The sequence below is a fragment of the Oncorhynchus keta genome, chromosome 1 (assembly GCF_023373465.1).
Source record: "Oncorhynchus keta strain PuntledgeMale-10-30-2019 chromosome 1, Oket_V2, whole genome shotgun sequence".
Classification (NCBI taxonomy): domain Eukaryota; kingdom Metazoa; phylum Chordata; class Actinopteri; order Salmoniformes; family Salmonidae; genus Oncorhynchus; species Oncorhynchus keta.
In genome coordinates, this window is record NC_068421.1 from 61,765,209 (window position 1) to 61,792,306 (window position 27,098).

Consider the following 27,098-nt stretch of genomic DNA (forward strand, 5'->3'; position numbering starts at 1 on the left):
TCAGATCTCTGACTCGTTGTCAATGTAACCCAACCCATCCATAGTGGAAATATTGCCTCCCAGGGAAAAGTGGTGCTCCCCATTCCCTTTGAAAGCTATGACCGCGTGATGGTTATTGTTTGAGTTATGACTGGGTGTAGGTCCCAGCAACTTAATCACTGAAGTCCTATTTTGAATGTAGTCAACTGACAGCCTTTTCACCTGGCCCACACCTGAGTTCTCTGAAGATCTGTTTCTAAAGCTCCTTTTATATAGATTCCAGGCTACTAGACCAAGCAGCATCAGAGTGAGGAGCGCTACCGCCACCTGCAGGCCTACCACCCTGCTGTCTACACTCCATGACTCAGGAGGGAGCGGGGGCTCCAAAGTCTGTGGCACCTCTGGTAGTGGGGTATTGTGGCTATGGGGGGACTGTGTCGTCATCAATGACTCCTCCTCACCCTCTGCATTAGTGTGGGGCTGCAGTTGATAGACTGCCATAGTCCTGGTGTGTGGTCTGCTTTTCACCTGCTCTACAGACTCACAGGTGTACTGGCCCGCGTCGGAGGCAGAGGCATTAAGAATAAGGATTCCTCCGTTGTAGATGTAATACTTAGCGTCAGCATGCAGCTGTTGCCCTAAGAAGAGCCAGTGTACCTGAGCCAGGTTGGAGGCAGGATGGCACGGCAGCTTGATGTTGTTCCCAGGGACTAAGGTGTAGTTCTCTGGCTTCACAGTCTCTGCAACAAACACACAAGAAACAATTATTTCTATGTGTATCTACTTGTCAAAGGAAGTGATGACTAGATCTGTTCTTTGTTGGTAATGTGCTGAACAGTTATTGTGAAATATTGTGAAATCAATTTACCTGATTTTGGACATTTTGATATATCACCATCTTTTAGACTTTGAATCATGTTCCTGAAAGACAAATACCCTAATATATCAAGTGTATACTTAAATTCAAACATATAGTAAACACTTGTAATCTTTATTTAAAGTCAGAGGTTACTCCCCAGTGAAAATGCTAGTGTGGAGCGTACGTGTCAGAGGATGAACTGGCCACAGCAGAGCAGATGCCAGTGGAGAGGTCCCATCCACAGTAAGGGTCTCTGCCCAAGACACAGTCCAGACACAACTCATAGCGGCCACAGTCACTCAGAGGCATCTGCACTGCTCCAAAATCTGAGCCTGCATACAACTGACCCTGAGGAAACAAGAATAAAAACAAGCAAATACCACATGAGTGTCAGCAGCTCGATGAGTCAGCTCCACCCACTGTTAGTAACAGCAATGACAGTGCCATTCTCCTTGAATGCTCTATTGTAAGTGCAAAGGAAATAAAACGTAAATAAGTAACCATCGGTCTGCAGAAGTGCCTGTCGACAACAATAAACTGACATTGATCATGAAAAAACGTTATGTTTACATTGTATGAATTACCTTTATGAGTAAAATGTTGTTTTGCAAAGTGCTTTGTAAAATGTTGCTGCACCTTGGGATTTTAAACCAGAGTTGCCAATAAGAAACTTGAAGAACGCATTTGTTAAATGCGTGATACAAATCAAGTTTGATTGACTTGAGTTAGTGTTACCGTGCTGGAGGAGAGGCGTAGCGTCCTGATAGCCTCTGGGGTCTGGTACAGCTGTATTTCCTCAATGATGAACATCTCCCCAGCATAGTTCACTGCCTTCTGCACATAGCCGTTCTCTTTAAGAAGAGAAGGACACCCATGTCATTGATATCCACTGCCAGAAGAAGTCTGTTTTGGGGCTGTGTGTGTGCTGTACAGTACCTGTGCCGATGAACATGACTGCGTATCTCTCTCCATCCAGAGCTAGCACGTTGTCCACCACCAGGCGTGTGAACATGGCACCTTTTTTGACCAGCAGCGGACCCCCGGTCAGAGGGCGCACGGCCTCGTCCATGAGGGGCCGGTCCCTGATGAACTGCAGGGTCTTGTCTGGCAGGTCCAGGGAGCGCTCCATCCCAAGGGCCCGTGCTGCACTGTTAATGCACTGAAAAACAAAGGATTGATGAGTGATAATAACTTGATAATGATAATAAATATATTAGTGCTGAGTTAGTAGTTGAAATGTAGAAAAATTCCTTTTGTGGCCCTAAACCATTTAGAGATTCACAATGATATTAAATTGGGACTTACGGCTCCAGGTCTGGGGGTGGGCACCTCTCCACTGTACATTACCCACTTCACATGGGACGTCTCCACAGTCACTGGTGTCTTAAACTTCCCCTTATTGAACACGTCTCCGATAGCTGACACACTGTACGCACACACTGCAGACATGTCGGACAAGCTCCTAGCGCAAACACAGTCAGAAAAACATGTTTGACGTTTTCAAACCACCAATATATATTATGGTTAGGGCCCTATGTCTTTCCTGACCACGTGATCAATACCCAGGCCATAGTTATCCCTCCATTAGCCAGGGCTTTTACCTGGTCAGGTCACATGGTTGGGGAAAACTCCTGGCCCTACAATTATGGTAAACGTGCATGTAAAGCAACCATTTAAAACATAGTGAGAATCTCAGTCCATTTCCTACTGAAACAATGTTACCAACTTTAAAGTCACTGGATTCTATTGAGAATACTCACGACTGGGGAGTGAACACCGCGTAGAAAACACTTTTGCTCCAGTCATCATTTTTGAGTAGGAAGACATCCTGTACAATGGAGGGCAGGCTGGACTCTGGCAGAGAGCAGTCCAGACGAGCCTTCAGGAACGACGTCCACTTTCTCTGGAGCGTCCGCTGGCCGCCCATATCCCCCTACACAGTGTGAGTTCTAGTCAAACAAGTGAAAACTTTTGGAGAGAAGGACACATGCACACACTATACCCTTGCACTGTTTAAACAGTGTACTGTTCTTTATATGTAAAATACCATGTATGGACCAATGAAACTTGTACTTCTTGCAGCTGAAAGTACATTTGTAACAAGTTGTTACCTTGCATACACGAGCCACTCGTGACACCATGAGCTTGTTGTAGAAGTCATACTCCATGGCGTTCTCGCTGAAGAACAGGTAGACCTTATCATCATCGCCCTCTGGGTTGTTATTGCTCTCGGGGACAAGGTCCATGTACACAAAGTTGGGTTCTGAAATCAAACCATAATGTGCACTTATTACGCTACCTATCAGGCACTGTTTTACAGGAGTAGTTGAAGTTCAGTTTCATAATTCAAAAACACAGAGACCTATAGGATCTAGGCTATTACTCAAGGCACAGTATGTAAAATGCTATGGATACATATTGCCATTCAAAGTTCATCTGCAGGTGTTAGGAGATATGGTGTACAAATGAATAGAATATAAGGCATGGTATATAGCAGTATAGAAGTTTATAACAAGTATGAACAGCGAAGGAGAGCTGACCGTTGAGCCAGGAGCTCTTGAACTCGGTGCGGAGAGCAGAGGAAGAGCTGCGGAGAACAACAGGCTCAGAGCCCAGGAAGTTGATTGAGGTAGCAGAGTACAGGTCATTTCCTGGCAGATCAAAGACATAAGAATTACAAGGGGGAAACATAATGGATCTTCAAGCAAAGTAAATAATATTGTAAGTAGAGAATTACAGGTGCAATCTTTAATTTTGCCACTGGCAACACAAAGTAATAAACACATTGAGCCATAAAGCAGAAATCTTGTTCAATTCACAAATAACCAGCCCCTTCACTTTTACAACCCCAGCCCCTTCACTTTTACAACCCCCCCCCACACACTTAAACAAGTGCAGCGGCAGCATTTTCAACCGAAAATAAAAGTTCTAGATTGCACCTTTGAAACCCCACTTTTCAGTTGGTGCAAATTGGACTTCAATGGATGCACAAGTCTGTCATTGTGTGAGAGCAGATAACCAGAGACAGACAAGGGAGGCAGAGTACATACCGACCATGATGGATGAGTATCTCTGGAAGGGGTCAAAGGGGCATTTCCCTTTTCCCTCCTCCTGCGCTTCCTCTAGTCTCAGCTGTCCTTCAGAATACGTCTGTCACGGTCACAGACAAAGCCACTATTTAGTTGTTTTCATTCACACGGTTTCAGGGAGTGAGAGGTAGGTATATACTTTATACTAATCCTCAGAGGGCAAAATGTGTTACACTCAGTAGCCACTAACAGTAGAGAGAGTGAAGGCAGGTGTCTGTAGTATGCAAACATTTCACACTCACTGTAAATATTCAATGACAACCGCCTGTCTGCAGCAGTCACATGATAGCTTCAAATACCAGAGCTATTCTTACAGGAAGATGTCCTAACCTGTTCTGGCCAAGCTATTCTTACCATGTAATCACAGGTGGGGCTGAAAGCATTTGTCCCGCACACATACATTCTGCCATCATCCACTTTATGCAGCGTCCGGATGTAGTTCCGGCATTCGATCTGCAAGAGAACGGGGATGACAAGTCATTTTATGGATTTCAGTGAATTTATCTGGTTCTGTTTGTCCAGTCTTCAGTTGGTGTTCAGATAAACAACTCACTTCACAGATATCTGTGAGGAGAACTGTTTCATGATTGATGGAGCCACTTACTTCAGCATGTTTCCCTTTGTATGTGCACTCCATCTGTTTCTCCTTGGTGACCCGCCAGTATACCTAACAGAGAGCTGCACATCAAAGTATGTTCTAGGTAATGGATTTATGATTCCAAGGCATTGGTATTAGGTCACCGCAGAGTAGTTACAGGAGCCTTTTATTGCAGTCCATTTGTGATTTATAAAATAATGTATGCAAATGATACAGGATAACTGATAGCTAAAGAGGATAACTGAATACCCATGACTTCTTGATGGAAATATCATTGATGTCCAGGGCATAGATAGCCTCTCGAGCCCCGAGCAGCAGCAGGCCCAAATCCTCTCGAACCAACATGGTGGAGTAGTTACAAATCCCTTCCTCTCTGAACAGCTTCATATTGTCTAAACAAGAAAGCATTCGAAAACTCAATGATTGCTCTGTATCACAAACTGTGTGTGTTTTCATTCCAACATTTTAGTATTTGAGGAAACAGATGCACTCCACTACACCGTTATGAGAAAACAGGGATTGAGGGTGAGATGTGAGAGTGAGGGACTTACCCTGGTAAAGGACACTCTTCCGTGGGATACAGTTGTGAGTGTTGTATTCACTGAGAGACAGAGGAAGGAACAATCCACAGAAAACACCCAGAGCAGAGAGAGGAGACATGGCAAGGTGCACAGGTGGGAGGGGGTGTGTGGGAGCACTGCTTAGTCCTGCTTACACAATAACACACTGTAGATCAAGGTCAGCAGTTCATGTCTCTATAGAGACTCCCGTATTAGTGTTCTGATGGTCAATAGCTATGATGGTATCAGCCTCCAACATAAACACTTGCAGCTGCTGCTACCTCTGTAGCTCAGGAGAGAATCCATACTGTCCCAGGTACTGTTGTAGGACGTGGTAGTTCAAACTTCCCAATTCAGGGGATCTTTATGCTGGTCCTGAGGCTCTCATCTAGGGACATGAGAACACAATACATGAGTAAGAGCGACTCAACATAGACTGCATGAAGTAGTCTAAAGACAAAACAAAGATCATATTGATTTTATGATCCAACTGGCTAAAAGAAAGAAATTAATAGGTCTCCACCTCCCTTACGCTTTCTTCCAGTCTGTCTGCCCCCAATGATAAGGACCTGGGTGTGTGCCGCTTACTTCTGATTACCAGGATACTAGCAGCTGGAATTATGCTCAGGTTGGGGCATGCATGCAAATCACACGGATTATCTAATTTAACCCTCAGAGGCTCCTGTGATTCACAGGTTTTAATACCAGGGTTGGATTCCTTCTGCTCCTATGACTAGAGCACTTGCGTTTTTCCTTACCATAAGACCTGACATGGACAAACCCTGGGCCCTAGTTAAGGGCTCTCCACAGTGATTTCAGTCTTTGGAAACAGAGCTCCGTTTGCTTCGAGTTAAAAAAAATTCAGCCTCACAAAAGTACTAAGAATTATGTAGAGAGCTACACAAACGACCCTCCGTTGGATCCATTGCGTAGACTGTGTTCAGACTGTCCTTTAGACTAAACAAGGGCCCATGCAGAGTTTTTCCAAGCCAGGTCACGTGCACAAGAAAAACCTAGGGCGCTATCCATGACAGGTAACAAAACACTGAGGACGTATTTATTTCGGAGATCAAAAACACAGAAATGCTGTTAAACAGACAAAAAAAAATAGCCCCTTGCAACAGATGCTGGTTTCTTGTTGTTACTTTAAAAACACAGAAACGAGCTGGTGCATGCTAGCGACTGCTCAACTGTTGACAGAGCAGGGAGAGCATACATACTTTACGCCTCAGGTGAGGGGGACTACAGTTAAGCACTACAGCTGGTTTGAATGACTACAAGTTGTTATTCACTGTGTTTGACAGATATTTTCAAGCATGGAAGACAAGCAGGAATGTCTACAATAGGGGTCATCAACTAAATTCAGCCGCGGGATGACTTTTTAAGTGGATGTTCAGGGGGCCGGAACATAATTACAAATAATTTGTAGACTATAAATTGATCGCAAAAAGCCCAAACAGATATAATTTTTGACCAAAACATTTTAAACCTTGCTTACATTTGTATATGATCACGTGTCTCTATTACGCATGGGAATACTTGGGAACAGATTTCCAAAATTAAAATCACTTGGAGCCGATTTCCTGGTGTTTAGTCTTTTTTTGTGGCCAACAATGAAACATTTAACAAGTTGAGTGAGTCAATGCAAAACACGTTGTCAAATGATGTCACTGGCCCTCCAGTCTGGTTTCACTATTCACATTTTATGACACCTAAGCCACATCCATTCACATGATCAACCACCCTCACTTTCCGATGACGAGTTATTTTATTGGAGATGAATGGTCTTTTTTCTAGTACAGTCAGAGAAACTATAAAAAAAAAACTTTAGAAATGTAGAACTACGCAAAACCCAAGTTATATAATTTGTACAATTTAACTTCTCAATTTGAATAAATGTTCTAATTCTGATTGCATCATGCCTGAATCAGTAAGCAACCATTGACAGCTCCATAATTGATGCAATTCACCTACATAGCAGATGTTTGAGGGTATGCTAAATGAGTCAAATAGGCTACCTGCTGATTTGGATATACACGGAGTGTACAAAACATTATGAACAACTTCCTCATCTTGAGTTGAACACCTTTTTGCCCTCAGAACAGCCTCAATTCGTTGGGGTATGAAGTCTACAAGGTGTCGAAAGCGTTCCACAGGGATAATGGCCCATGTTGACGCCAATGCTTCTCACACGTGTGTCAAGTTGGCTGGATGTCCTTTGGGTGGTGGACCAGTCTTGACACACACAAGGGAAACTATTGAGCGTTAAAGACCCAGCAGCATTGAGATTCTTGACACACTTAAACCGGTGCGCCTGGCACCTACTACCATACCCCGTTCAAAGGCACTTAAATATTTTTTCTTACCCATTCCCCCTCTGAATAACTCACATACACAATCCCTGTCTCAATTGTCTCAAGGTTAAAAAAAATAATCTTAACCCGTCTCCTCCGCTTCATCTACACTGTTTGAAGTTGATTTAACAATAAGGGATCATAGCTTTTACCTGGTCAGTCTTATGGAAAGAGCAGGTGTTCCTAATGTTTTGTTCACTCAGTTATCATACCATCAGAAAGTATTCATACCCCTCGATTTATTCCAAGTTGTGTTGTGTTACAGACTGAATTCAACATGGATTAAAGAGTTTCTCACCCATTTACACACAATACCCCATAATGACAAAATGAAAACATTTGTAAAAAACATTTTGTGAAATTGAAATACATAAATATTTAATTTACAACAGTATTCACACCACTGAGTAAATACTTTAAACATCTTTGGTGGCGATTACAGCTTTGAGTCGTCTTGGGTATGTCTGTATCTGCTTTGCACATCTGGATTTGGGGATTTTCTCCCATTCTTCCTTGCAGATTTTCTCAAGCTCAGTTAAATTAGATTGGGAGCGACGGTGAACAGCAATCTACAAGTCTTTCCACAGGATTCAAGTCTGGGCTATGGCTGGGCCACTCAATGACTTTCACATTATTGTTCTGAAGCCATTCTAGCATTGCTTTGGCTGTATGCGTGGGGTCATTGTCCTGTTGGAACGTAAATCTTTGCCCCCAGTCTAAGGTCGTTTGCACTTTGAAGTAGGTTCTCATCAAGGATTTGCCTGTATTTGGCTCCATTCATTGTTCCCTTTATCCTTTCCAGTCTCACAGTCCCTGCCACTGAAAAGCATCCCCATAGCATAATGCCACCACCACCATGCCTTGCGGTAGGGATGGTGTTAGACGGTGATGAGCTGTACCTGGTTTTCTCCAGATATAGCGCTTTGCATTCAGGCCAAATAGTACAATTATTGACTCAAGGCAAAAGATTATGCGAGCAGTATTTCACGTGCCTCTTTGAAAACTTCAGGCGTGCCGTCATGTACCTTTTTCTCAGGAGTGGCTTCAGTCTGGCCACTCTCCCATAAAGCTCAGATTGGTGAAGTGCTGTAGAGACTGTTGTCCTTCTGGCAGGTTCTCCCATCTCAGCCAAGGGACTTTGGAGTTCTATCAGAGTGGTCATTGGTTTCTTGGTCACCTCCGTGACCAAGGTCCTTCTTCCCCGTTTTCTCAGTTTGGTCGGACGGCCAGGTCTAAGCAGAGTCTGGGTAGTTCCATATTTTTTCCATTTACCAACGATGGAGCTCCTTCCCCAGATATATGTGTCATCACAATTCTCAGAGATCTGACAGTGCCTTGGACTTCATGGTACAATAGTTTCTGCTCTGACATGAACTGTCAACTGTGGGAATTTATATAGACAGGTGTGTTTCTTTCTAAATTATGTCTAATTGAATTGGCCACAGGTGGACTCCAATCAAGTTGTAGATGATGAAAGGAAATTGGATGCAAGAGCTCCATTTAGTGTGTCATAGCACAGGGGTGTGAGTACTTTTGTAAAGTATTCACAACCCTTATTTTCAAAAGATTAGCAAGATTTTCTAAAAACATGTTTTCACTGTCATTATGGGGTATTGTGTGTAGACAGGTGAGAATATTTTTTTTTAATCCATTTTGAATTCAGGCTGTAACAACAAAATGTGGAATAAGTAAAACGGTTTGAATATTTTATGAAGGCACTGTATATAGCGACAATGACATTGACATTCATTGAGCGTCAACACTATTAACCTAGAGGGAGAAAGTTGGAAACGCTTAGGGTTCAAAGGCCACCTGTAAAAAGCAGGAAAGTCTTAAGTGAGAAGAGATGCGGAGGTGATCAGTCAATTTCAGCCAGAAAAGGTTTACAGGAATCAAACAGGGGTCAAGACCGCCACGCTCTCTAAACAGTTCTGGACTCCCCTGTCATTAAGATATTTTTAGTCGTGGATATTAAGTTCAATTACCTCTGGCATAGTTCAATATGTAGCGCTCCACTAGACTAGGCAAAGGGAATCCAAATATGTACTTTGTGGCAGACCGGATATGGCAGCCCCCAGAATACTAAAACCAAAACTCGTACTGACACTCCAATTTCATAATCTGGAGATTGATTTGGTGCAGATGGTCTGAGAATAGGGCCTGGGCCTTAGTGCTTCTACATTTGACTTGAGCAAAAATGCCCTGTCCTAATATGTAGGCTACTGCAGCACAGAATTGAGTTGTACTGTAACTGATTTACCAGAGCAGTGAATGGCAGTGACAGTATGTTCCATGGGGCTGGGTTTGAACAGGAAACTGGGAGTTCACCTCTGACACTCCTTGTGTCATAGCCACTGTTGTGAAACACCATTGTGTGGAAAAAAAAACACACCCAGTTCAGGACAAGGTTATGTTTTCACTAGCTCAGATTACTAAAATAAATAATTTTATCAAGATAACAATAGGCCACCAGATGTGTCGTTAGGGTAATTAGCTGGAATAATACAACTAATTGCTAAACTCTTTTTTTCCATGAATGGGGTTATGAATGACCAGGGTTATGAATAGTGAGATCAGCCTCTGGGGACTTCATATAGGCTATAACAATTTATGAAACAATGGTTTATACAATGACTTGAGTATAAACAGACAACCTTTTATTTACTAGGCCCTGTTCTAACAAATTGAGCACAATCAGTGAAACATGCATGGCTAGGCTGCCTACACAAACACATCATGGGCAAGTCTCAGCAGGAGCTGGGAGACAAAGGAAAATATGAACTCCTTCAAATCTCATACTGCTCACAGAGGCTCCTCACAGTTTCATGGGAATACCCAACTTCTTTGGAATATTGGCATACCAGGCTGGTCATCTCCAATGTGTTTCCACTGGTAAAATCAATCCCTATTGATTTAGAGAATTTACACAAATGTTTTCTGCCTCTGAGCTGTTATGCAGCATACCACTTGCACTGGGATTTGACATCATGTGTCAAATCCCAGTGCAATTGTGTGTCCATAATACACAACAATGACAACATGTTCATTAAATCGCTTATGGGCAGATAACATAAACATAGAGCATTCTACCAATTATGCAATATGTTTAATGGGTTAATTACATATTCATTGACATAAACCCATTTCCCTATTACAATGTAAACAATCTTTAAATAAATTGAAAATACAGCTTATTGTTCAGATATTTAATGTCAGTCTGTGTTGATGACATCTTTGGGAGAATAGATTAAAAACAGTGGACAGCTAGTCAAAAAAAATAGGTTCCATATAATACATGATTGAAAGCACTTCTCAATTAATAGGACAATTTGCATAATTATATTTAGGACAGCTGGTCAATGTTTCTGACCTGACTGTGATGCAGCTGCTGATTCAACCTCACACCTGGACTTTGTTATAAATTTGACGTAAAATATTACATTTCTGATTCTGATAAAGAAATTAAATTAATGACAGGTGGGAAAAGGTAAGTTATGAAAAGGACGTGCTATAACACTACTTTATTCGGGAGAATATTGACGCTTCTTGAATTATTACTGATTAGGACAGGTGAAAAAATCACTAACGTTGCACAATAAAACTCGCCAACGGTGTTCACTAAAGGGAGTGTATGACGTCTATTATAATCTTGTTACACCACTTTACCTGCTACCAAGGTTGCTGGCTAGTTAGCTGAGAATAATTTCACTTGTTACAAATTGACCTCACCCATGAAGAACAACCAAACAAATGCTGCTCGCGAAAATTCACATACCAATAGGCCTACATGACTTACCTGGAACAGTTATATTTATTCTCAATCTACGCCATTAGAAATTGATCCAGAGTATCTTCCATTTGACATCGGTATTATCTTTCGGCTCCACTTGTAACGTTTGCTGGCTAGTGTGCACGTTAGCTCGATAATCCCATGAAGTTCGTCTCTACCAATGCCACATTCAAAACAACTGGGAACTCGGAAATCTCCACTTCCTACTACAGTGCATTTAAGACAACTAGGAAAAAACGAACTCTGACTGGGCAGAATCTTTTTAATGATCTTCCAACACGGAATTCCAAGCCGGAAATTCGGGCATATTTGTATATTTCCGACCTAAAGGCCACAGTTCCCAGTTGTCGTGAAAGCACCACAAGTACCTAGATGGGGCAAGGTATCACGTGACCATGTTTTTCTATTTTCGAAGGATGGACGTTGATTGACTGATACATTAGACCGATACATTGGCTCTGTTTTTAGGATGACACCTTTGAAGTGGTTGTCTAGTAGGCTATCATTTTAAAGACTTGATGTATGTTTCTGTCCTTGCATACATGTATAGCACAATTGCCAGTCACATAGTAGTTGTTCACAATTTTGACACTACAATTGCAAGAAAATACTGAAATATGGAATTTCATTAATGCACTATTAACAGATGTAGATATTTCCTTCAAGCCCACACACAGTGTGTTGCCCAATCTTTTTTTACAAAGGCTACTGATACAACATACTGTAAATTCCAGAAAATAGCACTTATTTTCTTTATTGCTAGATTACGCTTTATAGAACTTGGAGAACATTAAATTACCCTGAGAATAATATTTACACAACAATAATTTATCTGAATTTAGTAGGCTACCATGGCATGCCAATTGCTGGAGAAGTAATCAACAGCAGTCCCTGAAAAAAAACATACTAAAGTGATAGCTCATGTAATAGGACAGGATAGGACCAAGTCAGACTTCACTCACAACACACAAGATAACGAATTACTTGCTGACATAGTTTCAGTAGAGGAAATATGATTAATTGGAATCATAAAAAGTCTTAGGATTTTAGGCTATATTTATATTTGTTTTAAAGGAGAAGGAAACTTCTGGCTGTCCATCTGTATTCCTGGATGCGGAGAGGGCTGTTTTATTGCAGATCTTGGTGGAGGCATATTCGAATAGATAGGATTTTCTGGAAATACACAAGAAAAAAAATACTCCACAGTCATTGTCACACCAACAAATATTCACATCTGATTAACTGTCCTTGCTCAGCAGCCTGCACTGTCAAGAAGGTCGTAGACTGGGCAGAAAGGACAAGACACAGCTGAGAAGCTGCAAAGAATGAACCTGAGACGTTCACCTATCCTCCCCCGCTCTGTCTCAGAGCTTCTAACCACACACCACCTGATCTCTCATTCAACACACTCTACGGGCAGACCTCACTTTGTGCATATTAGCTGCTCTGTAAATGAGTGCACAAGGCTTGCTGTTTTTTCATGTCTCCCTCTCTCTCTTATTCTCTCTCTCTCAGTGCTATGATACATTTGAAGTCGGAAGTTTACATACACTTAGGTTGGGGTCATTAAAACTTGTTTTTTAACCACTCCATAAATGTCTTGTTAACAAACTATAACTTGGGCAAGTCAGTTAGGACATCTGCTTGGTGCATGACACAAGTAATTCTTCCAACAATTGTTTACAGACAGATTAACACACTTATAATTCACTGTATCACAATTCCAGTGGGTCAGAAGTTTACATACACTGTTGACTGTGCCTTTAAACTACTTGGAGAATTCCCCAAAATTATGTTGTGGCTTTAGAAGCTTCTGATAGGCTAATTGACATCATTTGAGTCAATTGGAGGTGTACCTGTGGATGCATTTCAAGCCCTAACTCTTTGATTGACATCATGGGAAAATCAAAAGATATCAGCCAAGACCTCAGAAAAGAAATTGTAGACCTCCACAAGTCTGGTTCATCCTTGGGAGCAATTTCCAAACGCCTAAAGGTACCACGTTCATCTGTACAAACAAGAGTATGCAAGTATAAACACCATGGGACCACGCAGCTGTCATACCGCTCAGGAAGGAGACGTGTTCTGTCTCCTAGAGATGAAGTACTTTGGTGTGAAAAGTGCAAATCAATCCCAGAACAACAGCAAAGGACCCTGTGAAGATGCTGGACGCCAGGACAGCGGAGTCAATCACCACCTTCCGGAGACACCTGAAACCCCACCTCTTCAAGGAATACCTAGGATAGGGTAAAAGTAATCCTTCTCACCCCCCCTTCTCCCCCAACAAGATTTAGATGCAAGTGGCTGTTCCACTGGGTGTCATAGGTGTTTGCACCAATTTGTAAGTCGCTCTGGATAAGAGCGTCTGCTAAATGACTTAAATGTAAATGTAATGTAAATGTAAAAGTATCTATATCCACAGTCAAATGAGTCCTATATCGACATAACCTGAAAGGCCGCTCAGCAAGGAAGAAGCAACTGCTCCAAAACCGCCATAAAAAAGCCAGACTACGGTGTGCAACTGCACATGGGGACAAAGATCATACTTTTTGGAGAAATTACCTCTGTTCTGATGAAACAAAAATAGAATTGTTTGGCCATAATGACCATCGTTATGTTTGGAGTTAAAAGGGGGAGGCTTGCAAGCCGAAGAACATTATCCCAACCGTGAAGCAAGGGAGGGCAGCATCATGTTGTGGGGGTGCTTTGCTGCAGGAAGGACTGGTGCACTTCACAAAATAGATGGCATCATGACGAAGGAAATTTATGTGGATATGTTGAAGCAACATCTCAAGACATCAATCAGGAATTTAAAGCTTGGTCGCAAATGGGTCTTCCAAATGGACAATGACTCCAAGCATACTTCCAAAGTGGTGGCAAAATGGCTTAAGGACAACAAAATCAAAGTATTGGAGTGGCCATCACAAAGCCCTGAGCTCAATCCCATATAACATTTGTGGGAAGAACTGAAAAAGCGTGTGCGAGCAAGGAGGCCTTCAAACCTGACTCAGTTACACCAGCTCTGTCAGGAGGAATGGGCCAATATTCACCCAATTTATTGTGGGAAGCTTGTGGAAGGCTACCCAAAACATTTGACCCAAGTTCAACAATGTAAAGGCAATGCTACCAAATACTAATTGAGTGTATGTAAACTTCTGACTCACTGGGAATGTGATGAAAGAAACAAAAGCTTAAATAAATCATTCTCTCTGCTATTATTCTGAATTGTCACATTCCTAAAAGAAAGTGGTGATCCTAACTGACTTAAAACAGGCCATTTTTACTAGGATTAAATGTCAGGAATTGTGAAAAACTGAGTTTAAATGTATTTGGCTAAGGTGTATGTAAACTTCAGACTTCAACTGTATATATATTACAGAGCTGTCTTTCATCTGTTTCATAAGCATTTCGCTACACTTGCACATCTGCTAAACATGTGTATGTGACCAATAAAATGTGATTTGATCATCCTCCCCCTCTACAAACTACTCCTCTCTGCTTTAGGTTTGATAATCCTCCCCATCTACAAACTACTCCTCTGCTTTAGGTTTGATCATCCTCCCCCTCTACAAACTACTCCTCTCTGCTTTAGGTTTGATCATCCTCCCCCTCTACAAACTACTCCTCTCTGCATTAGGTTTGATCATCCTCCCCCTCTACAAACTACTCCTCTCTGCTTTAGGTTTGATCATCCTCCCCCTCTACAAACTACTCCTCTCTGCTTTAGGTTTGATCATCCTCCCCCTCTACAAACTACTCCTCTCTGCTTTAGGTTTGATCATCCTCCCCCTCTACAAACTACTCCTCTCTGCTTTAGGTTTGATCATCCTCCCCCTCTACAAACTACTCCTCTCTGCTTTAGGTTTGATCATCCTCCCCATCTACAGACTACTCCTCTCTGCTTTAGGTTTGATCATCCTCCCCCTCTACAAACTACTCCTCTCTGCTTTAGGTTTGATCATCCTCCCCATCTACAAACTACTCCTCTCTGCTTTAGGTTTGATCATCCTCCCCATCTACAGACTACTCCTCTCTGCTTTTGGTTTGATCATCCTCCCCATCTACAAACTACTCCTCTCTGCTTTAGGTTTGATCATCCTCCCCATCTACAAACTACTCCTCTCTGCTTTAGGTTTGATCATCCTCCCCCTCTACAAACTACTCCTCTCTGCTTTAGGTGACAAGATCTGGTTTGAAATTAAGTTCAACATATAGATATAGTTTGGAACAAAAACTGTCTTGTACCTCTGCTCTTGCATCCCCTTCGTTGTATTAAGATCCAGATGACCACTAGCAGTGTGACAAGTATGGCACTCGCTGCTCCCACTGCTACCCACAGCCTCCAGTCTACAAGCAGAACCCGATTGGAAGGGCGAGACAGAGTTACTGATTGGAAGGTGAGGAGGGGGTAAACAGCAGTTATTTAATTTGAAATCTTCTCACCCACAAACACACACATTAGTGGTGTGCAGGTCAGCTGTTTGTTCACCCTTACCCATTCGCAATAGCTAATAACCCTACCGCAATCACCCAACAATGTATTGTGAAAGTCTGAGGACCACACACGATCCTAACCTGCTAATATAGAAAATGCGCTGTCAAAGCTAGCATTTTTTTCTGACATTTTGGTAGATTATTTGTTAGTCAACTTCTCTTCTGTCATTATATGCTGCCCTAGAAGACTAAATAAACCCTTGCTCACCAGAATAATGTCATAAATAGATTGAAGCATTCATTCTATCTAGTCAGTCTAGTCTCAGAACATTTTTATATTATTTTGTACATAAATCCAAGACAGTCCATTTAGTATGTTACAATTCTAATGGATGTGTTATTTTGTGGATGTCCATCAACCATTTCGTATGATATGTTACGAATTATAATGAATATTATATGTTACGAATTTGAAAACGTACAATATGTTATGAATTTGCAAAACGTAGTATATGTTACGACTTGCAAAACATGTATGTTATGGATTCTAGCTACATGGCTAGGTGGCTAACATTAGCAAGTCTAGGAGTTAGGGGTTAGGGTTAAGGTTATTGTTAAGTCTAGGAGTTAGGCTAATTGCTTATGGTTAGGGTTAGGGGATGGGTTAGCTAAAAGGGATCAAGTTAGGGTTAGGGGAAGGGTTAATGTTAGGGGAAGTGTTAATGTTAGGGGAAGTGTTAGCTAACATGCTAAGTAGTTGCAAAGTAGCAAAAAAGTAGTATGTAGTTGCAAAGTTGCTAATGAACTAAAATGCTAAAGTTGTCCGTCATGAGATTCAAACTCACAACCTTTTGTATAATGCAAACATCTAGCAACTCAAAGGTTCCGAGTTTGAATCTCATCACGGACATCTTTAGAAATTCAGCTAATTAGCAACTTTTCAACTACCTACACATTTTTTGCTACTTTGCAACTACTTAGCATGTTAGCTAACCCTAACCCTAACCCTTTTAGCTAACCCTTTTAGCTAACCCTTCCCCTACCAACTTTTGTTTTTGCCTTAAGTAACCACACCTCTTATGTAACCATACCAAATGTAACATATCATACTAACTTGAGTGTCCCAGATTTACATTTACTATGTTATGTCAAGTCCATGAGTCCAGGCTGATCTAGTTGACATCAGCAAAGTTTTCTGTGATCGCCGCTTCTTTCAAGGAGCAAAGATGGTTAGGGTCCAGGAAGAAGATGCAATAACAAAAATAACAAAAAAACAGTCTTGTGACTGTCGAATTTGTATAGCGCATCACAACCATCACACAATCATCACATAACATGGTATTATCCTCTTTTACCACTTCCCCAAATCTTTCCCAAACATTTATTTTCTGGCCCTCCCTTCTCTTTCTTTTAAATGTTCCATTTCGCAGCTTATCTCTTACTGAATTACATTTTTTTTTAGCCTTGATGGATCGAAGTGAACTTTTTCTGCCTGTTCCCAAATGCTTTGGCGATTGGCATGTAGGCTATTTCACGTATACAGTTCGTTTCTAAAGCTTAGGCTTATGCACTAATGCCAGATAACCTAAAATAATGAAATAAAAGCCTCAATGAAATTGCACCATAATTATACACACACACACACACACAGTGAAAACGCCTCTGGTTTGGAGGATTTACCTGTCATCAATGGAGTATAAGTGGTACTTTTCATCTGGTTGTCCACTGCAATAGAAAGACCATAATGAGTTGTTTAAAAAAAATATTTACAGTATATCATTCAGTAACAACAGTAGTGCTGCCACTGACAATACTGTTGTAAGACTCATCATCATAACATTTCACAGAGACTGATGAATGAGATAAAAATCGATTTCCTTCTCTACTTACATATATTAACATGAGTTCCATTGCTACATGCTTGTTGAAGGACGGGAATCTCTACTGAGACATGGCAAAAGTACCATCCACTGTTATTGTGTGTGACATCTTTAAGAATTAATCTGGACCAACTCTCTCTAGATTCTTTAGATACATGACCCCCAGCATCCAGCTTCCCAGTTTTGTCAGCCGAATGGGTACTGCTGTTCAGCAGCGTATTGGAGCTGCAGCTTGAGTGGCCAGTTGGGCTGAAATACCAGTTCACTGTGACACGAGTTTGGGGCATAAAACTGCAGTTCAGGGTAAGAGAGGAACCAAGATGAACTTCCACTGTCCTTGGTGGCTGATCCAGGATCACAGTGCTCAGACCAGGCTTCACCAATGTTCCTGTTGCAGGAGAATGCACACAATTGAGGGATTAGTTGTTTGATCATTTAGACGCAAACAAGAGATTGTGTGAGTATAGATCAGGGAAAATGCTAACGAAAATCAATGAGCTATGAATATAATTGCAAAAAGCAAATGTTTGTATGACCATAAAGGTTAAATAAAGAAATAAAGAAATATATAGTCAAATTTAAACCATGTATTGATGAGTTGAAGAGCAAGGAATAGTAATCCTACCTGTAAGAAACAGCAATAGGGTCACTTTTCTCCAGATGGCCATTTTATGGGTTAATGGTGGGCTTCTTAGTGTGTCCCTACATGTCATAGCTACAGTACCTTCCTGAGTGAGATGAGGAAGGACTCTACATGTGTGGGTGGAAGGAAGTGCTCAACATTTACCACATACTGAAACCAGACATTGAGGGGTGATGGGGGATGCACATATAACTACAAAGAGTTGTCGACTACATTAAAAACAACATTTGCTGAGTTACTAAACTCTACACACATAGTTGTCTTGCAGTCACATGTGTCCTCAAACGTTGGTACTGTAGGTGTGCACTGTGGAATTTAAGGGCATATTGTAAGTATGGCTCAGAGAAACTGGAAGGGCTTCCGAGAGTTTTGGGGTTTTGGTCCAAATGTGTTAACTCACTTCACTACAATCATTCTAGAATATCCGTGTGACTTTCGGTCATAAAACAATACTAAGATCAAATAGCCATGCAAAGTTTCTGATTTAAATAGTTTATCCGCTTGGAGTGTCATGAACAATGAAGTAAGAAGATGAACCCACACAGAATGTGTATAATGTGATAATGAGTGAACAACATTGATGACACATTGTGTCTTTTCCTTTTCATTAAAATGTGTCACTTATTATGGTAGATAGGGGTGGCAGGGTAGCCTAGTGGTTAGAGTGTTGGACTAGTAACCTAGTAAGGACTAGTAAGTTCAAATCCCTGAGCTGACAAAGTACAAATCTGTCGTTCTGCCCCTGAACAGGCAGTTAACCCACTGTTCCTAGGCCATCATTGAAAATAAGAATTTGTTCTTAACTGACTTGCCTAGTAAAATAAAGATCAAATTAAAAGTTAGAAGAAAGAGGTCAAACACAGGACAGGCATCCTACTAAAACATGAAAAACCTCACGTGTTATGTAATCTATTTGGTGGAAACCCTGAGGGTAAACTAAAGAATACCATTTAGCATATGAAATAGGCCTTTTAAATTAATCATCATTTGCATTTTCTCCATAGGTGCTTTTCATTTACCAAGAAAAACGCATAGCCTTCACCCCCAGATACAGACATAAAAACGACAATACCCAGAGTTCTCATCTACTGCGTCTGCGCAATACACACTACGGCCCTAGGCGTTGGACGAAAGATGCAATGCACTCCGGCAGCATCAGTACCAGCCCAGTAGAGTGTGCTGCAAATAAACCAAAAATAGGGGACGGCGACGAATAGCCTTTATAATTACTGATACACCGGTACCGGTTTCTTGGTCTGGCAAGATGGGAGATCAGAAGGTAGGATAGAAGTGGCCGAACAGGTGTTTTGTGTTTGCTGCGGTCGCAGGGCGTACAAAGAAAGGGGAGTAGCGCGAAGGACCGGGACTTTGTTGCTGTTATATATCATTTGATTGTATTCTGTCATTTTAATACAACCTTGTATGTTTACATATTTTAGTTGATTTAAAAGATGATGCGTATTTCGCGGAGGCGCGTCGTCATAAAGATTTGCAGTACATCAAACAGGAGCATCACTTTCCGTCAAGAAGACTCCAATTCTTGCGCGAGAAAAACTGCGACTAACGAGGTCTCAGAATAGTCTTTAATGATTTAACTTGTAAATGCATACCAGTCCAAGACACATTAACAGCTGTCTGTTTTTAGTTTTGACCGATTTGCTGAGCCTGAGGTTGCAATATGTGTAGAGTGTGTCCCATTATCCCCATTATTCGGGCCTGGCGCATAGCCTCTCGCAGGAAAGAGCATATTAAATGCTTCTTGGGTTGGGAGTGTATGATTCTATAAACCTGACATGTGTGGGACTGGACTGTGGAAATGTTTAACATAATTTGCCTGGATCTTCTTAAATCAGTATCATATTGAGTTGAGCTTGGCTGCTGCAGAGATAGGGTGCCCATGGTGCCTAGTGTATTCTGATGGGTTAAACCTAACTACTGGAGAGGAGACACATTATTAAATGATGGATGCCTATCCTTATGGTTATGTAGCAAGATGCCGCCCTTGTCACAATTTACACAGAAGTGGAAATTACCGGGAAGAGATTTGGGGGACTGAGTAACCTACTAACCATTTATGATTAATCCTTACTTCTTTAAATGTACGCTAGTATTGTTAGGAGTCACTACTGATGTGTTGTCTTGAAGCAAGGCATCTCAAGGAAATATTATATTCTGCGTATTGAGAACTTGGTCCAATGTGAAAATGTAATAATGTTCTCTCTATTATATTCTTAGGCTTAATAACCTTTTGTATGTTGTTAAGGAATCGCTTCGTAAGATCACCACCACCCTGGCCCTGAAGAATGAGGAGATCACAAACTTCATCTGCTGTCAGAAACAGAGCCTGGAGAACCTGGAGGTATTGTACAATGCGTGTGGATGTTCTAACAATAAGATGCCAGCCTGACAGTAGGATATGTGCACAACACAATAGACACATGGTTTTATGAATTTGGCATGGCGTGGCATACTAGTCAGACGGACTGGCTGGATGTACATGGTATCTATCAGTGAACTGATTCCTTCTCTATTGACCCCTGCAGGTTAACTCCAGCCGTGTCCAGGAGGACCTGGAGACAGAGTTCAGCTCCCTCCACTCAGTACTGGACGATATAAAGGACAGCATGGTCACCAGGATCAAACAGGAGAGGGCCAGCCGCACCTATGAGCTACAGGTCAGTTCAGCTTTATTGGGCCTTTACTGGATAAGGGTTTCACAGGATTTTGCTTTGCATTTTCTTGAGATTTCAAGATCAACATCTTGAACATCAACATTCAACATTGGAACAATATTTTGATGACTTCTCCAGGCTATTCGATCATAAGATCAGCTTATGATCAATGTAGCATGACTCATTCTCAGGCTCACAATTTAGGTGAACTTTTTGTGCAGACCGATTCAGAGTTGCTATGAAGGAAATGTTGCTATGAAAGGCTGTGTGTTTTGGCGTTCGCAACGTTATTATTCCTAGAGGATTATTGTGTCTGTGTATAATCCTGCTTTATCTCTTAGCCTCTGACTGTCAGTCAGTCAGACAAAGCCACGGCAGGGGCAGCTTTGTAATGACATCACTACACTGCATCCTTCTGTGCTTGATTATGTGTGTGGGTAGCCAAACGGATATATTGTACAGTTTCCAGTAGGTTAATTAAAAAAGAAAGTGATTCAACCCAAATAACTTTTCTTATGAACTTTTCCTCTGATGGAAAGAAACAGTACAGCATAGAAGACATTCATTATATTGAAAGGAAACAGTGTCTGGACTGTGATTAAATATATCATGCTCTTTCTCTCAGAGTCAGCTGAGTGCATGCTCCAAAGCCCTGGAGAGCTCCGAGGAGCTATTGGAGGTAGCCAATCAGACTCTCTGCTCCTCGGAAGCAGACGACTTCACTCAGGTAACGGTTGGCAAAATCTTCTACAATCTAACTTTCATTTACATATTTTATGCAATGATGCCACGATGTCATTGGTATTTAGCGTGAGGATATCCATAATGGTTCATAATGGTTTTAGTGGCATGACTGTTGTTTGAACACAGTTACAACCTGTTTCTTATCTTCATTTACAGTTATTGTAAAGCAGTACAGTATGTTGATCTGATGTGGTTCGTTGTGATGTGTGTCAACTTATTAACACAGATGTGTTGTTTCTATTGTAAGGATGTGGCTGCAACTCAGTTCTCTGTTTGTCTGTATCTCCTTCATTTCCTTTTCCTTTCCCTCTCTGCTTCTCTCCAGGCGGCCAAAGACATTAAGGATAGGTATAGTACATTGCTGCCCATTTCTCAGAGTATCTTCTTAACTCCCTAACCATCTGCTCACCCACATGCTTTCCAACAAAATATAGATTCCATACAATCACTCTGTAGCACGCTCTTTCATCACCACTCTGGCATTTCATCTCAGCCTTTTCTCCCTCACCTCACCTGTCCTCTCTGTCTCAAACATGTGTCAGTCCCTCATGGCACATGCACCAGTCTATCCCCTCTCTGGCAGTGTCAGTTTAGCTTGTATGTTTTGTGTATGTCAGTTCATGATTCATTCATGTTTTTGTGTGATACAGTTGAAGAGTATTTTAGCTCTGTGTAGTGATTAGTTATAGTAGTACTACAGTACAACACTCACTAACAAATGTGTCCCCTCAGTCCTTCAGTGGTTTGAATAATGAGGCATGTCTCATTCTTTGTGTTTTTGTTTGTGGGAGAGCAGTGTGACAATGGCCCCAGCCTTCCGTTTGTCGCTGAAAGCCAAAGCCACTGACAGCATGAGTCACATGATGGTGGACTTCACCCAAGAGAGGGAGATGCTGCAGGCCATCAAGTTCCTCCCAGGTCAGTCTGTGAACTGTCATGTCTATTGGTTTTCTTTAAGAACTGAACTTTATAGTTAATATGAATTGGGATTTTTGAAATACAATACTGCTGCCTTGTATGTGTACAATTATTTTGTCTTTCGCTTGTGGCTGGTAGTCACTAATGAGTAGGACAATAAGCCTAATCTCTCTCTTCCCCAGTGCCTGCGACCCCAGAGATTCTGGTGTCAGAGTGCCAGGTGTGTGACAATACGGTGACGGTACAGTGGGCTCTGCCTGAGCCCGACAGCAAGATAGACCACTATGACCTGGAACACCGCCGCACCAACCATGAGGGGCCGCCCCGCGCCCGAGAGGACTACCCATGGATGGTAGTGGAGGGCATCTTCGAGACCGAATACACCCTTACAGGTAAGAGTTGACTCGAGAAGAGAAGTAAGGGTTAGAGTTATGGCTACTGTTAGGGTTGAACCGGAATGTGGATATGAAACTAGGATTAACGTTAGACATAGGATTATGTTTAGGATTAGGTTGGAGCCAGGGTGTGAACATAAAGCTAGGGTTAGGGTTGGGCCAGGTTGTGGACATTAAACTACAGTGAGCTCCGAAAGTATTGGGACAGTGACAATTTTGTTGTTGTTTTGGCTCTGTACTCCAGCACTTTAGATTTGATTACTACGAGGTTAAACTGCAGACTGTCAGCTTTAATTTGAGGGTATTTGCATCCATATTGGGTGAACTGTTTAGAAATTAAAGCACTTTTTGTACATATTCCTCCCATTTTAGGGGACCAAAAGTATTGGGACAAATTCACTTATGTGTATTAAAGTAGTCAAAAGTTCAGTATTTGGTCCCATATTCCTAGCACACAATGATTATTACATCAAGATTGTGATTCTACAAACTTGTTGGATGCATTTGTAGATTATTTTGTGCAGAATAGAAATTAATGGTAAATAATGTGTTATTTTGGAGTCACTTTTATTATAAATACAATATATGTTTCTAAACACTTCTTTTTATTTTTTTACCGCTTTTTCTTCCCAATTTCGTGTTATCCAATTGGTAGTCACAGTCTTGTCTCATCTCTGCAACTCCCGTATGGACTCGGGAGAGGCGAAGGTCTAGAGCTGTCCAGAGCCGTGTGTCCTCCGAAACAAAACCCAACTGCTTCTTGACACAATGCAGAAGCCAGCCACACCAATGTGTCAGAGGAAACACTGTGCACCTGGCAACCGTGTCAGTGTGTACTGCACCCAGCCCGCCACAGGAGCCACTTGTCCCTGTCGAACCCTCCCATAACCCGGACGAAGCTGGGCCAATTGTCGCCGCCCCCATGGGTCTCCCAGTCGCGGCCAGCTGCGACAGAGCCTGGACTCGAACCCAGAATCTCTAGTGGTACAGCTAGCACTGCCTTAGACCACTTTGCCACTCGGGAGGCATTTCTAAAGACTTCTACCTACATTAATGTGGAGGCTACCATGATTGTGGACAGTCCCAAATGAATCGTGAATAATGATGAGTGACAAAGTTACAGACACACAAATATCATACCCCCAAGACATGCTAACTTCTCACCATTATAATAACAGGTTAGCATTTTTGGGGGGATGGTGAGAAGTTAGCATGTCTTGGGGGTATGATATTTGTGTGTCTGTAACTTTGTCACTCATCATTATTCACAATTTCATTCAGGACTATCCTTAATCATGGTAGCATCCATATTAATAAATAAGTGTTTAGAAACACTATTCATATTTACAATAAAATTGATACAATACATTATTTAAGTGTATTTGTCCAAAAACTTTTGGTCCCCTAAAATGGAGGGAATATGTACAAAAAGTTCTGTAATTTCGAAACAGTTAACTCGATATGGATGAAAATACCCTCAAATTAAAGCTAACAGTTTGCAATTTAACCCCATAGTCATTGTATCATTTAAAATCCAACGTGCTGGAGTACAGAGCCAGAAAAAATAACAAATGTGTCACTGTCCGTAGTAAGAGGGCAGTACGAAAGGCATGTCTAGGAATAATATGGTGACTCTAATTTACCAACTGTAATTATCAAGTAGCCATCATATTCATTATCATTGTTATTATTATGTATTTTCAGGGCTTCGCTTCGACACACACTACATGACGTTCCGTGTGAAGGCGTGTAACAAGGCTGTGGCAGGAGAGTTCTCTGAGCTTGTAACACTGGAGACACATGGTGAGTGAACTGAACTGGACATAGTCTTCCACAGGGACAATGTATGTAGTTGAATGTCAAGATAAGAATGAGTCAGAAAACCCTCTGCACCTCTCCTTGCAGCTTTCCTGTTCAAGCTGGATGCAGGCTCGGCTCATCAGAACCTGAAGGTGGAGGACCTCAGTGTGGAGTGGGACAGCTGCGGGGGGAAGGTTGTCCAGGACATCCGCAAGGACAAGAACAGAACCAACCAATCTCCAATGCACTCCCCAGCCAGGTCAGAAACACTTTCTGCCAAATCCTTTGTGCTTAACAGTGAATAGAATGAAAGTCGGTGTTCAACTTTGGTGGCCTCCTCTCCTAGGACAGCCATGAATTCACCTAAGAGAGTGCCATCTGCTCGGGTCGGCAGAGACCGATTCACGGCTGAATCCTACACTGTACTGGGAGACACTTTTATTGACGCAGGCCAGCAGTACTGGGAGGTGCGGTTCGATAAGGAGAGCAAGGCGTTCGCTGTGGGCTTGGCCCTGCGGAACCTGGGCCGCTTTGACCAGCTGGGGAAGAGCAACGCATCATGGTGCATCCACCTGAACAACTGGCTGCAGCAGAGCCTCACAGCCAAGCACAACAACAAGGCCCGCACCCTGGACTGTCCCATCCCGGACCGCATAGGGGTCTACTGCAACTACGAGGAGGGTGAGATGGATCTCCTGTTCCCATTGTAGTAGTTACCTCTATCCAGTTAGCACCACTTAACTCAGACTGACATACAGCACGTTGTCATCTCTACTTCATTAAATTGGTCTGAATTAAGGATTGGACCAGGAATGGGTTGGGTAATGTAATCAAATTAACACTGGTGGTGTCTGCATCTAGTTTGAAAGACACATTTCAGTTGAATGCATTCAGTTGTACAACTGACTAGGTATCCCCCCTTCCGCTCTGTGTTCCTTAGCTATGCGGCTGTATCAAATTTCAAGCTGCCTCAGAGTACTGGTACATTTGTGACATTACCTTTCTCTCCATCCAGGTGCACTGTCTTTCTACAATGCCAGAACCAAGACACTGATGCACACTTTTAGAACCAAGTTCACACAGCCTGTCATACCAGCCTTCTCGGTGAGGAACTTAGATTTTTGGGTGGCTCACAGAGCAAAATAGTTATGAAACCACTACCGGTATCTTAGATAAATCCTGCCTGTGAGTTAAGCATGTGCTCCATCTCCCCCTACAGGTGTGGAATGGGTGTTTCTCAGTGCAGACGGGTCTGCAGGTGCCCAGTGCGGTGCAGAGCAGCCAGAGGAAGAACAGTGGTACCAGCAGCTCCAACACCAGCCTCACCTAGACCCAGCCAGAACCAACTGCTGCAGCAGAACTTAACCCCATTCAGGCTGTGTGGTGGTTGGAGCTCAAACCGCTGCTCACCCAACCCCCAATACACACCACACCTGCCTGATCCCAATCAGACCACTACACTCCCTGTGCCTTCCAGACAGGTGCCCTCAGTGTATCAGGAGTGAATCATAAAGTAATTTCATTCATATCCCTAATTCAACAAAGGCCAAATGAAGATAACCCAGTTACCAATATATTAGGAGCTAGGCACAACATATGTTAATATTTCAATGCAACAGACAGACCCCAATGCAACTAAAAACAGTCCATATAACGTGGTTGTAGTACAGTAGTCATTAATACATACTGAATGTTTGGAATCCTCTGCCTCTTATTTTGCTAGTTGCTTCTCAGTACAGATGCACCTAATTTACCTGTATAACCCCAAAAAACTTTGTAGCGAAACAACCTACTTATAGTCAAGTTTATTGCTACTTAAGAATGTATTGAATTCTACATCACCAGCAGCTGTGTGGACCAGTGGAGACACAGATGGAAATACAGAACTGCTGATTGGATCTTGGGGAAGGGTTGGTATGGGGTCGGAGGGTCTGAATATTGTATTGGAACGTGTCGCCCTGACTTGTCACCGTTTAATCACCACCTGAAGTGAGGAGAGAAACCATTTCATGAGCCGGGTGAGGACTACCTGGAAGAGACATTCCGAGATGCTGCTGCAAGTGTTTACCGATGTTAACACCAGTCCTTATTCATGTCACCTGATGTCTCAACTCAGTGCTGGGGTGCTATTATTTTAAATACGGTCTACGTTTTTGTCATGTTGATGGTATGCATCATATGAATATAACCTGCAATGCTTTAAAGATTCCACTGGAGAATATGTTTTACTTCACGGGTTCAAACATTTGACAATGTAAATATGTTCCTTTCATTTTTACACTACAGTATGTATGTTTGTCACACACCGTTAATAAAGCAGTAAGACAGTCCTGTGTTTCTCTCAGTCGGCACATTGAGGACCAGAAGTACATTTCAGGATTCA

At 42.1% G+C, this 27,098-nt stretch overlaps 2 protein-coding genes across 3 annotated transcripts; one reads left to right on the forward strand and one right to left on the reverse strand.

Moving 5' to 3' along the window:
- On the reverse strand, window positions 1–15,576 carry LOC118390125 (semaphorin-4E-like). Its single transcript, XM_035780380.2, has 16 exons — window positions 15,475–15,576; window positions 11,236–12,402; window positions 5,077–5,473; window positions 4,775–4,917; window positions 4,532–4,594; window positions 4,282–4,380; window positions 3,889–3,988; window positions 3,379–3,489; window positions 2,950–3,101; window positions 2,599–2,771; window positions 2,144–2,300; window positions 1,775–1,997; window positions 1,574–1,689; window positions 1,023–1,186; window positions 848–900; window positions 1–719 (listed from the first exon to the last, which is right to left on the reverse strand). Exons 3-16 carry the CDS (start codon window positions 5,183–5,185, stop codon window positions 1–3), a joined length of 2,382 nt encoding a protein of 793 aa, XP_035636273.1. The 5' UTR covers window positions 5,186–5,473; window positions 11,236–12,402; window positions 15,475–15,576.
- Window positions 10,906–27,045, forward strand: LOC118390132 (fibronectin type III and SPRY domain-containing protein 1-like). Of its 2 annotated transcripts, XM_035780393.2 has the most exons (13): window positions 10,906–10,926; window positions 15,507–15,626; window positions 20,450–20,545; window positions 20,730–20,861; window positions 21,484–21,585; window positions 21,928–21,950; window positions 22,399–22,520; window positions 22,703–22,912; window positions 24,620–24,718; window positions 24,821–24,974; window positions 25,062–25,396; window positions 25,731–25,819; window positions 25,935–27,045. In XM_035780393.2, the coding sequence occupies exons 2-13, from the start codon at window positions 15,513–15,515 to the stop codon at window positions 26,043–26,045; spliced, it is 1,587 nt and encodes a 528-aa protein (XP_035636286.1). In that variant the 5' UTR covers window positions 10,906–10,926; window positions 15,507–15,512; the 3' UTR covers window positions 26,046–27,045. The 2 variants fall into 2 exon arrangements, with proteins under 2 accessions (XP_035636286.1, XP_035636294.1); XM_035780401.2 differs by lacking the exons at window positions 10,906–10,926; window positions 15,507–15,626 and adding an exon at window positions 19,277–19,465.
- The last annotated feature ends 53 nt before the right edge of the window (window positions 27,046–27,098 follow it).

Bases quoted from the DNA above. Each gene is read 5' to 3' on its own strand.
- LOC118390132 (XM_035780393.2), top strand. From the start codon at position 15,513: ATGACCACTAGCAGTGTGACAAGTATGGCACTCGCTGCTCCCACTGCT. The intron at 25,397-25,730 runs GTGAGATGGATC...CTCTCCATCCAG, and splicing joins CTACTGCAACTACGAGGAGG to GTGCACTGTCTTTCTACAAT. The intron at 25,820-25,934 runs GTGAGGAACTTA...CTCCCCCTACAG, and splicing joins CTGTCATACCAGCCTTCTCG to GTGTGGAATGGGTGTTTCTC.
- LOC118390125 (XM_035780380.2), bottom strand. From the start codon at position 5,185: ATGTCTCCTCTCTCTGCTCTGGGTGTTTTCTGTGGATTGTTCCTTCCT. The intron at 3,989-4,281 runs GTAAGAATAGCT...TGACCGTGACAG, and splicing joins GCCCCACCTGTGATTACATG to ACGTATTCTGAAGGACAGCT. The intron at 1,690-1,774 runs GTACTGTACAGC...CTCTTCTTAAAG, and splicing joins AGTCATGTTCATCGGCACAG to AGAACGGCTATGTGCAGAAG.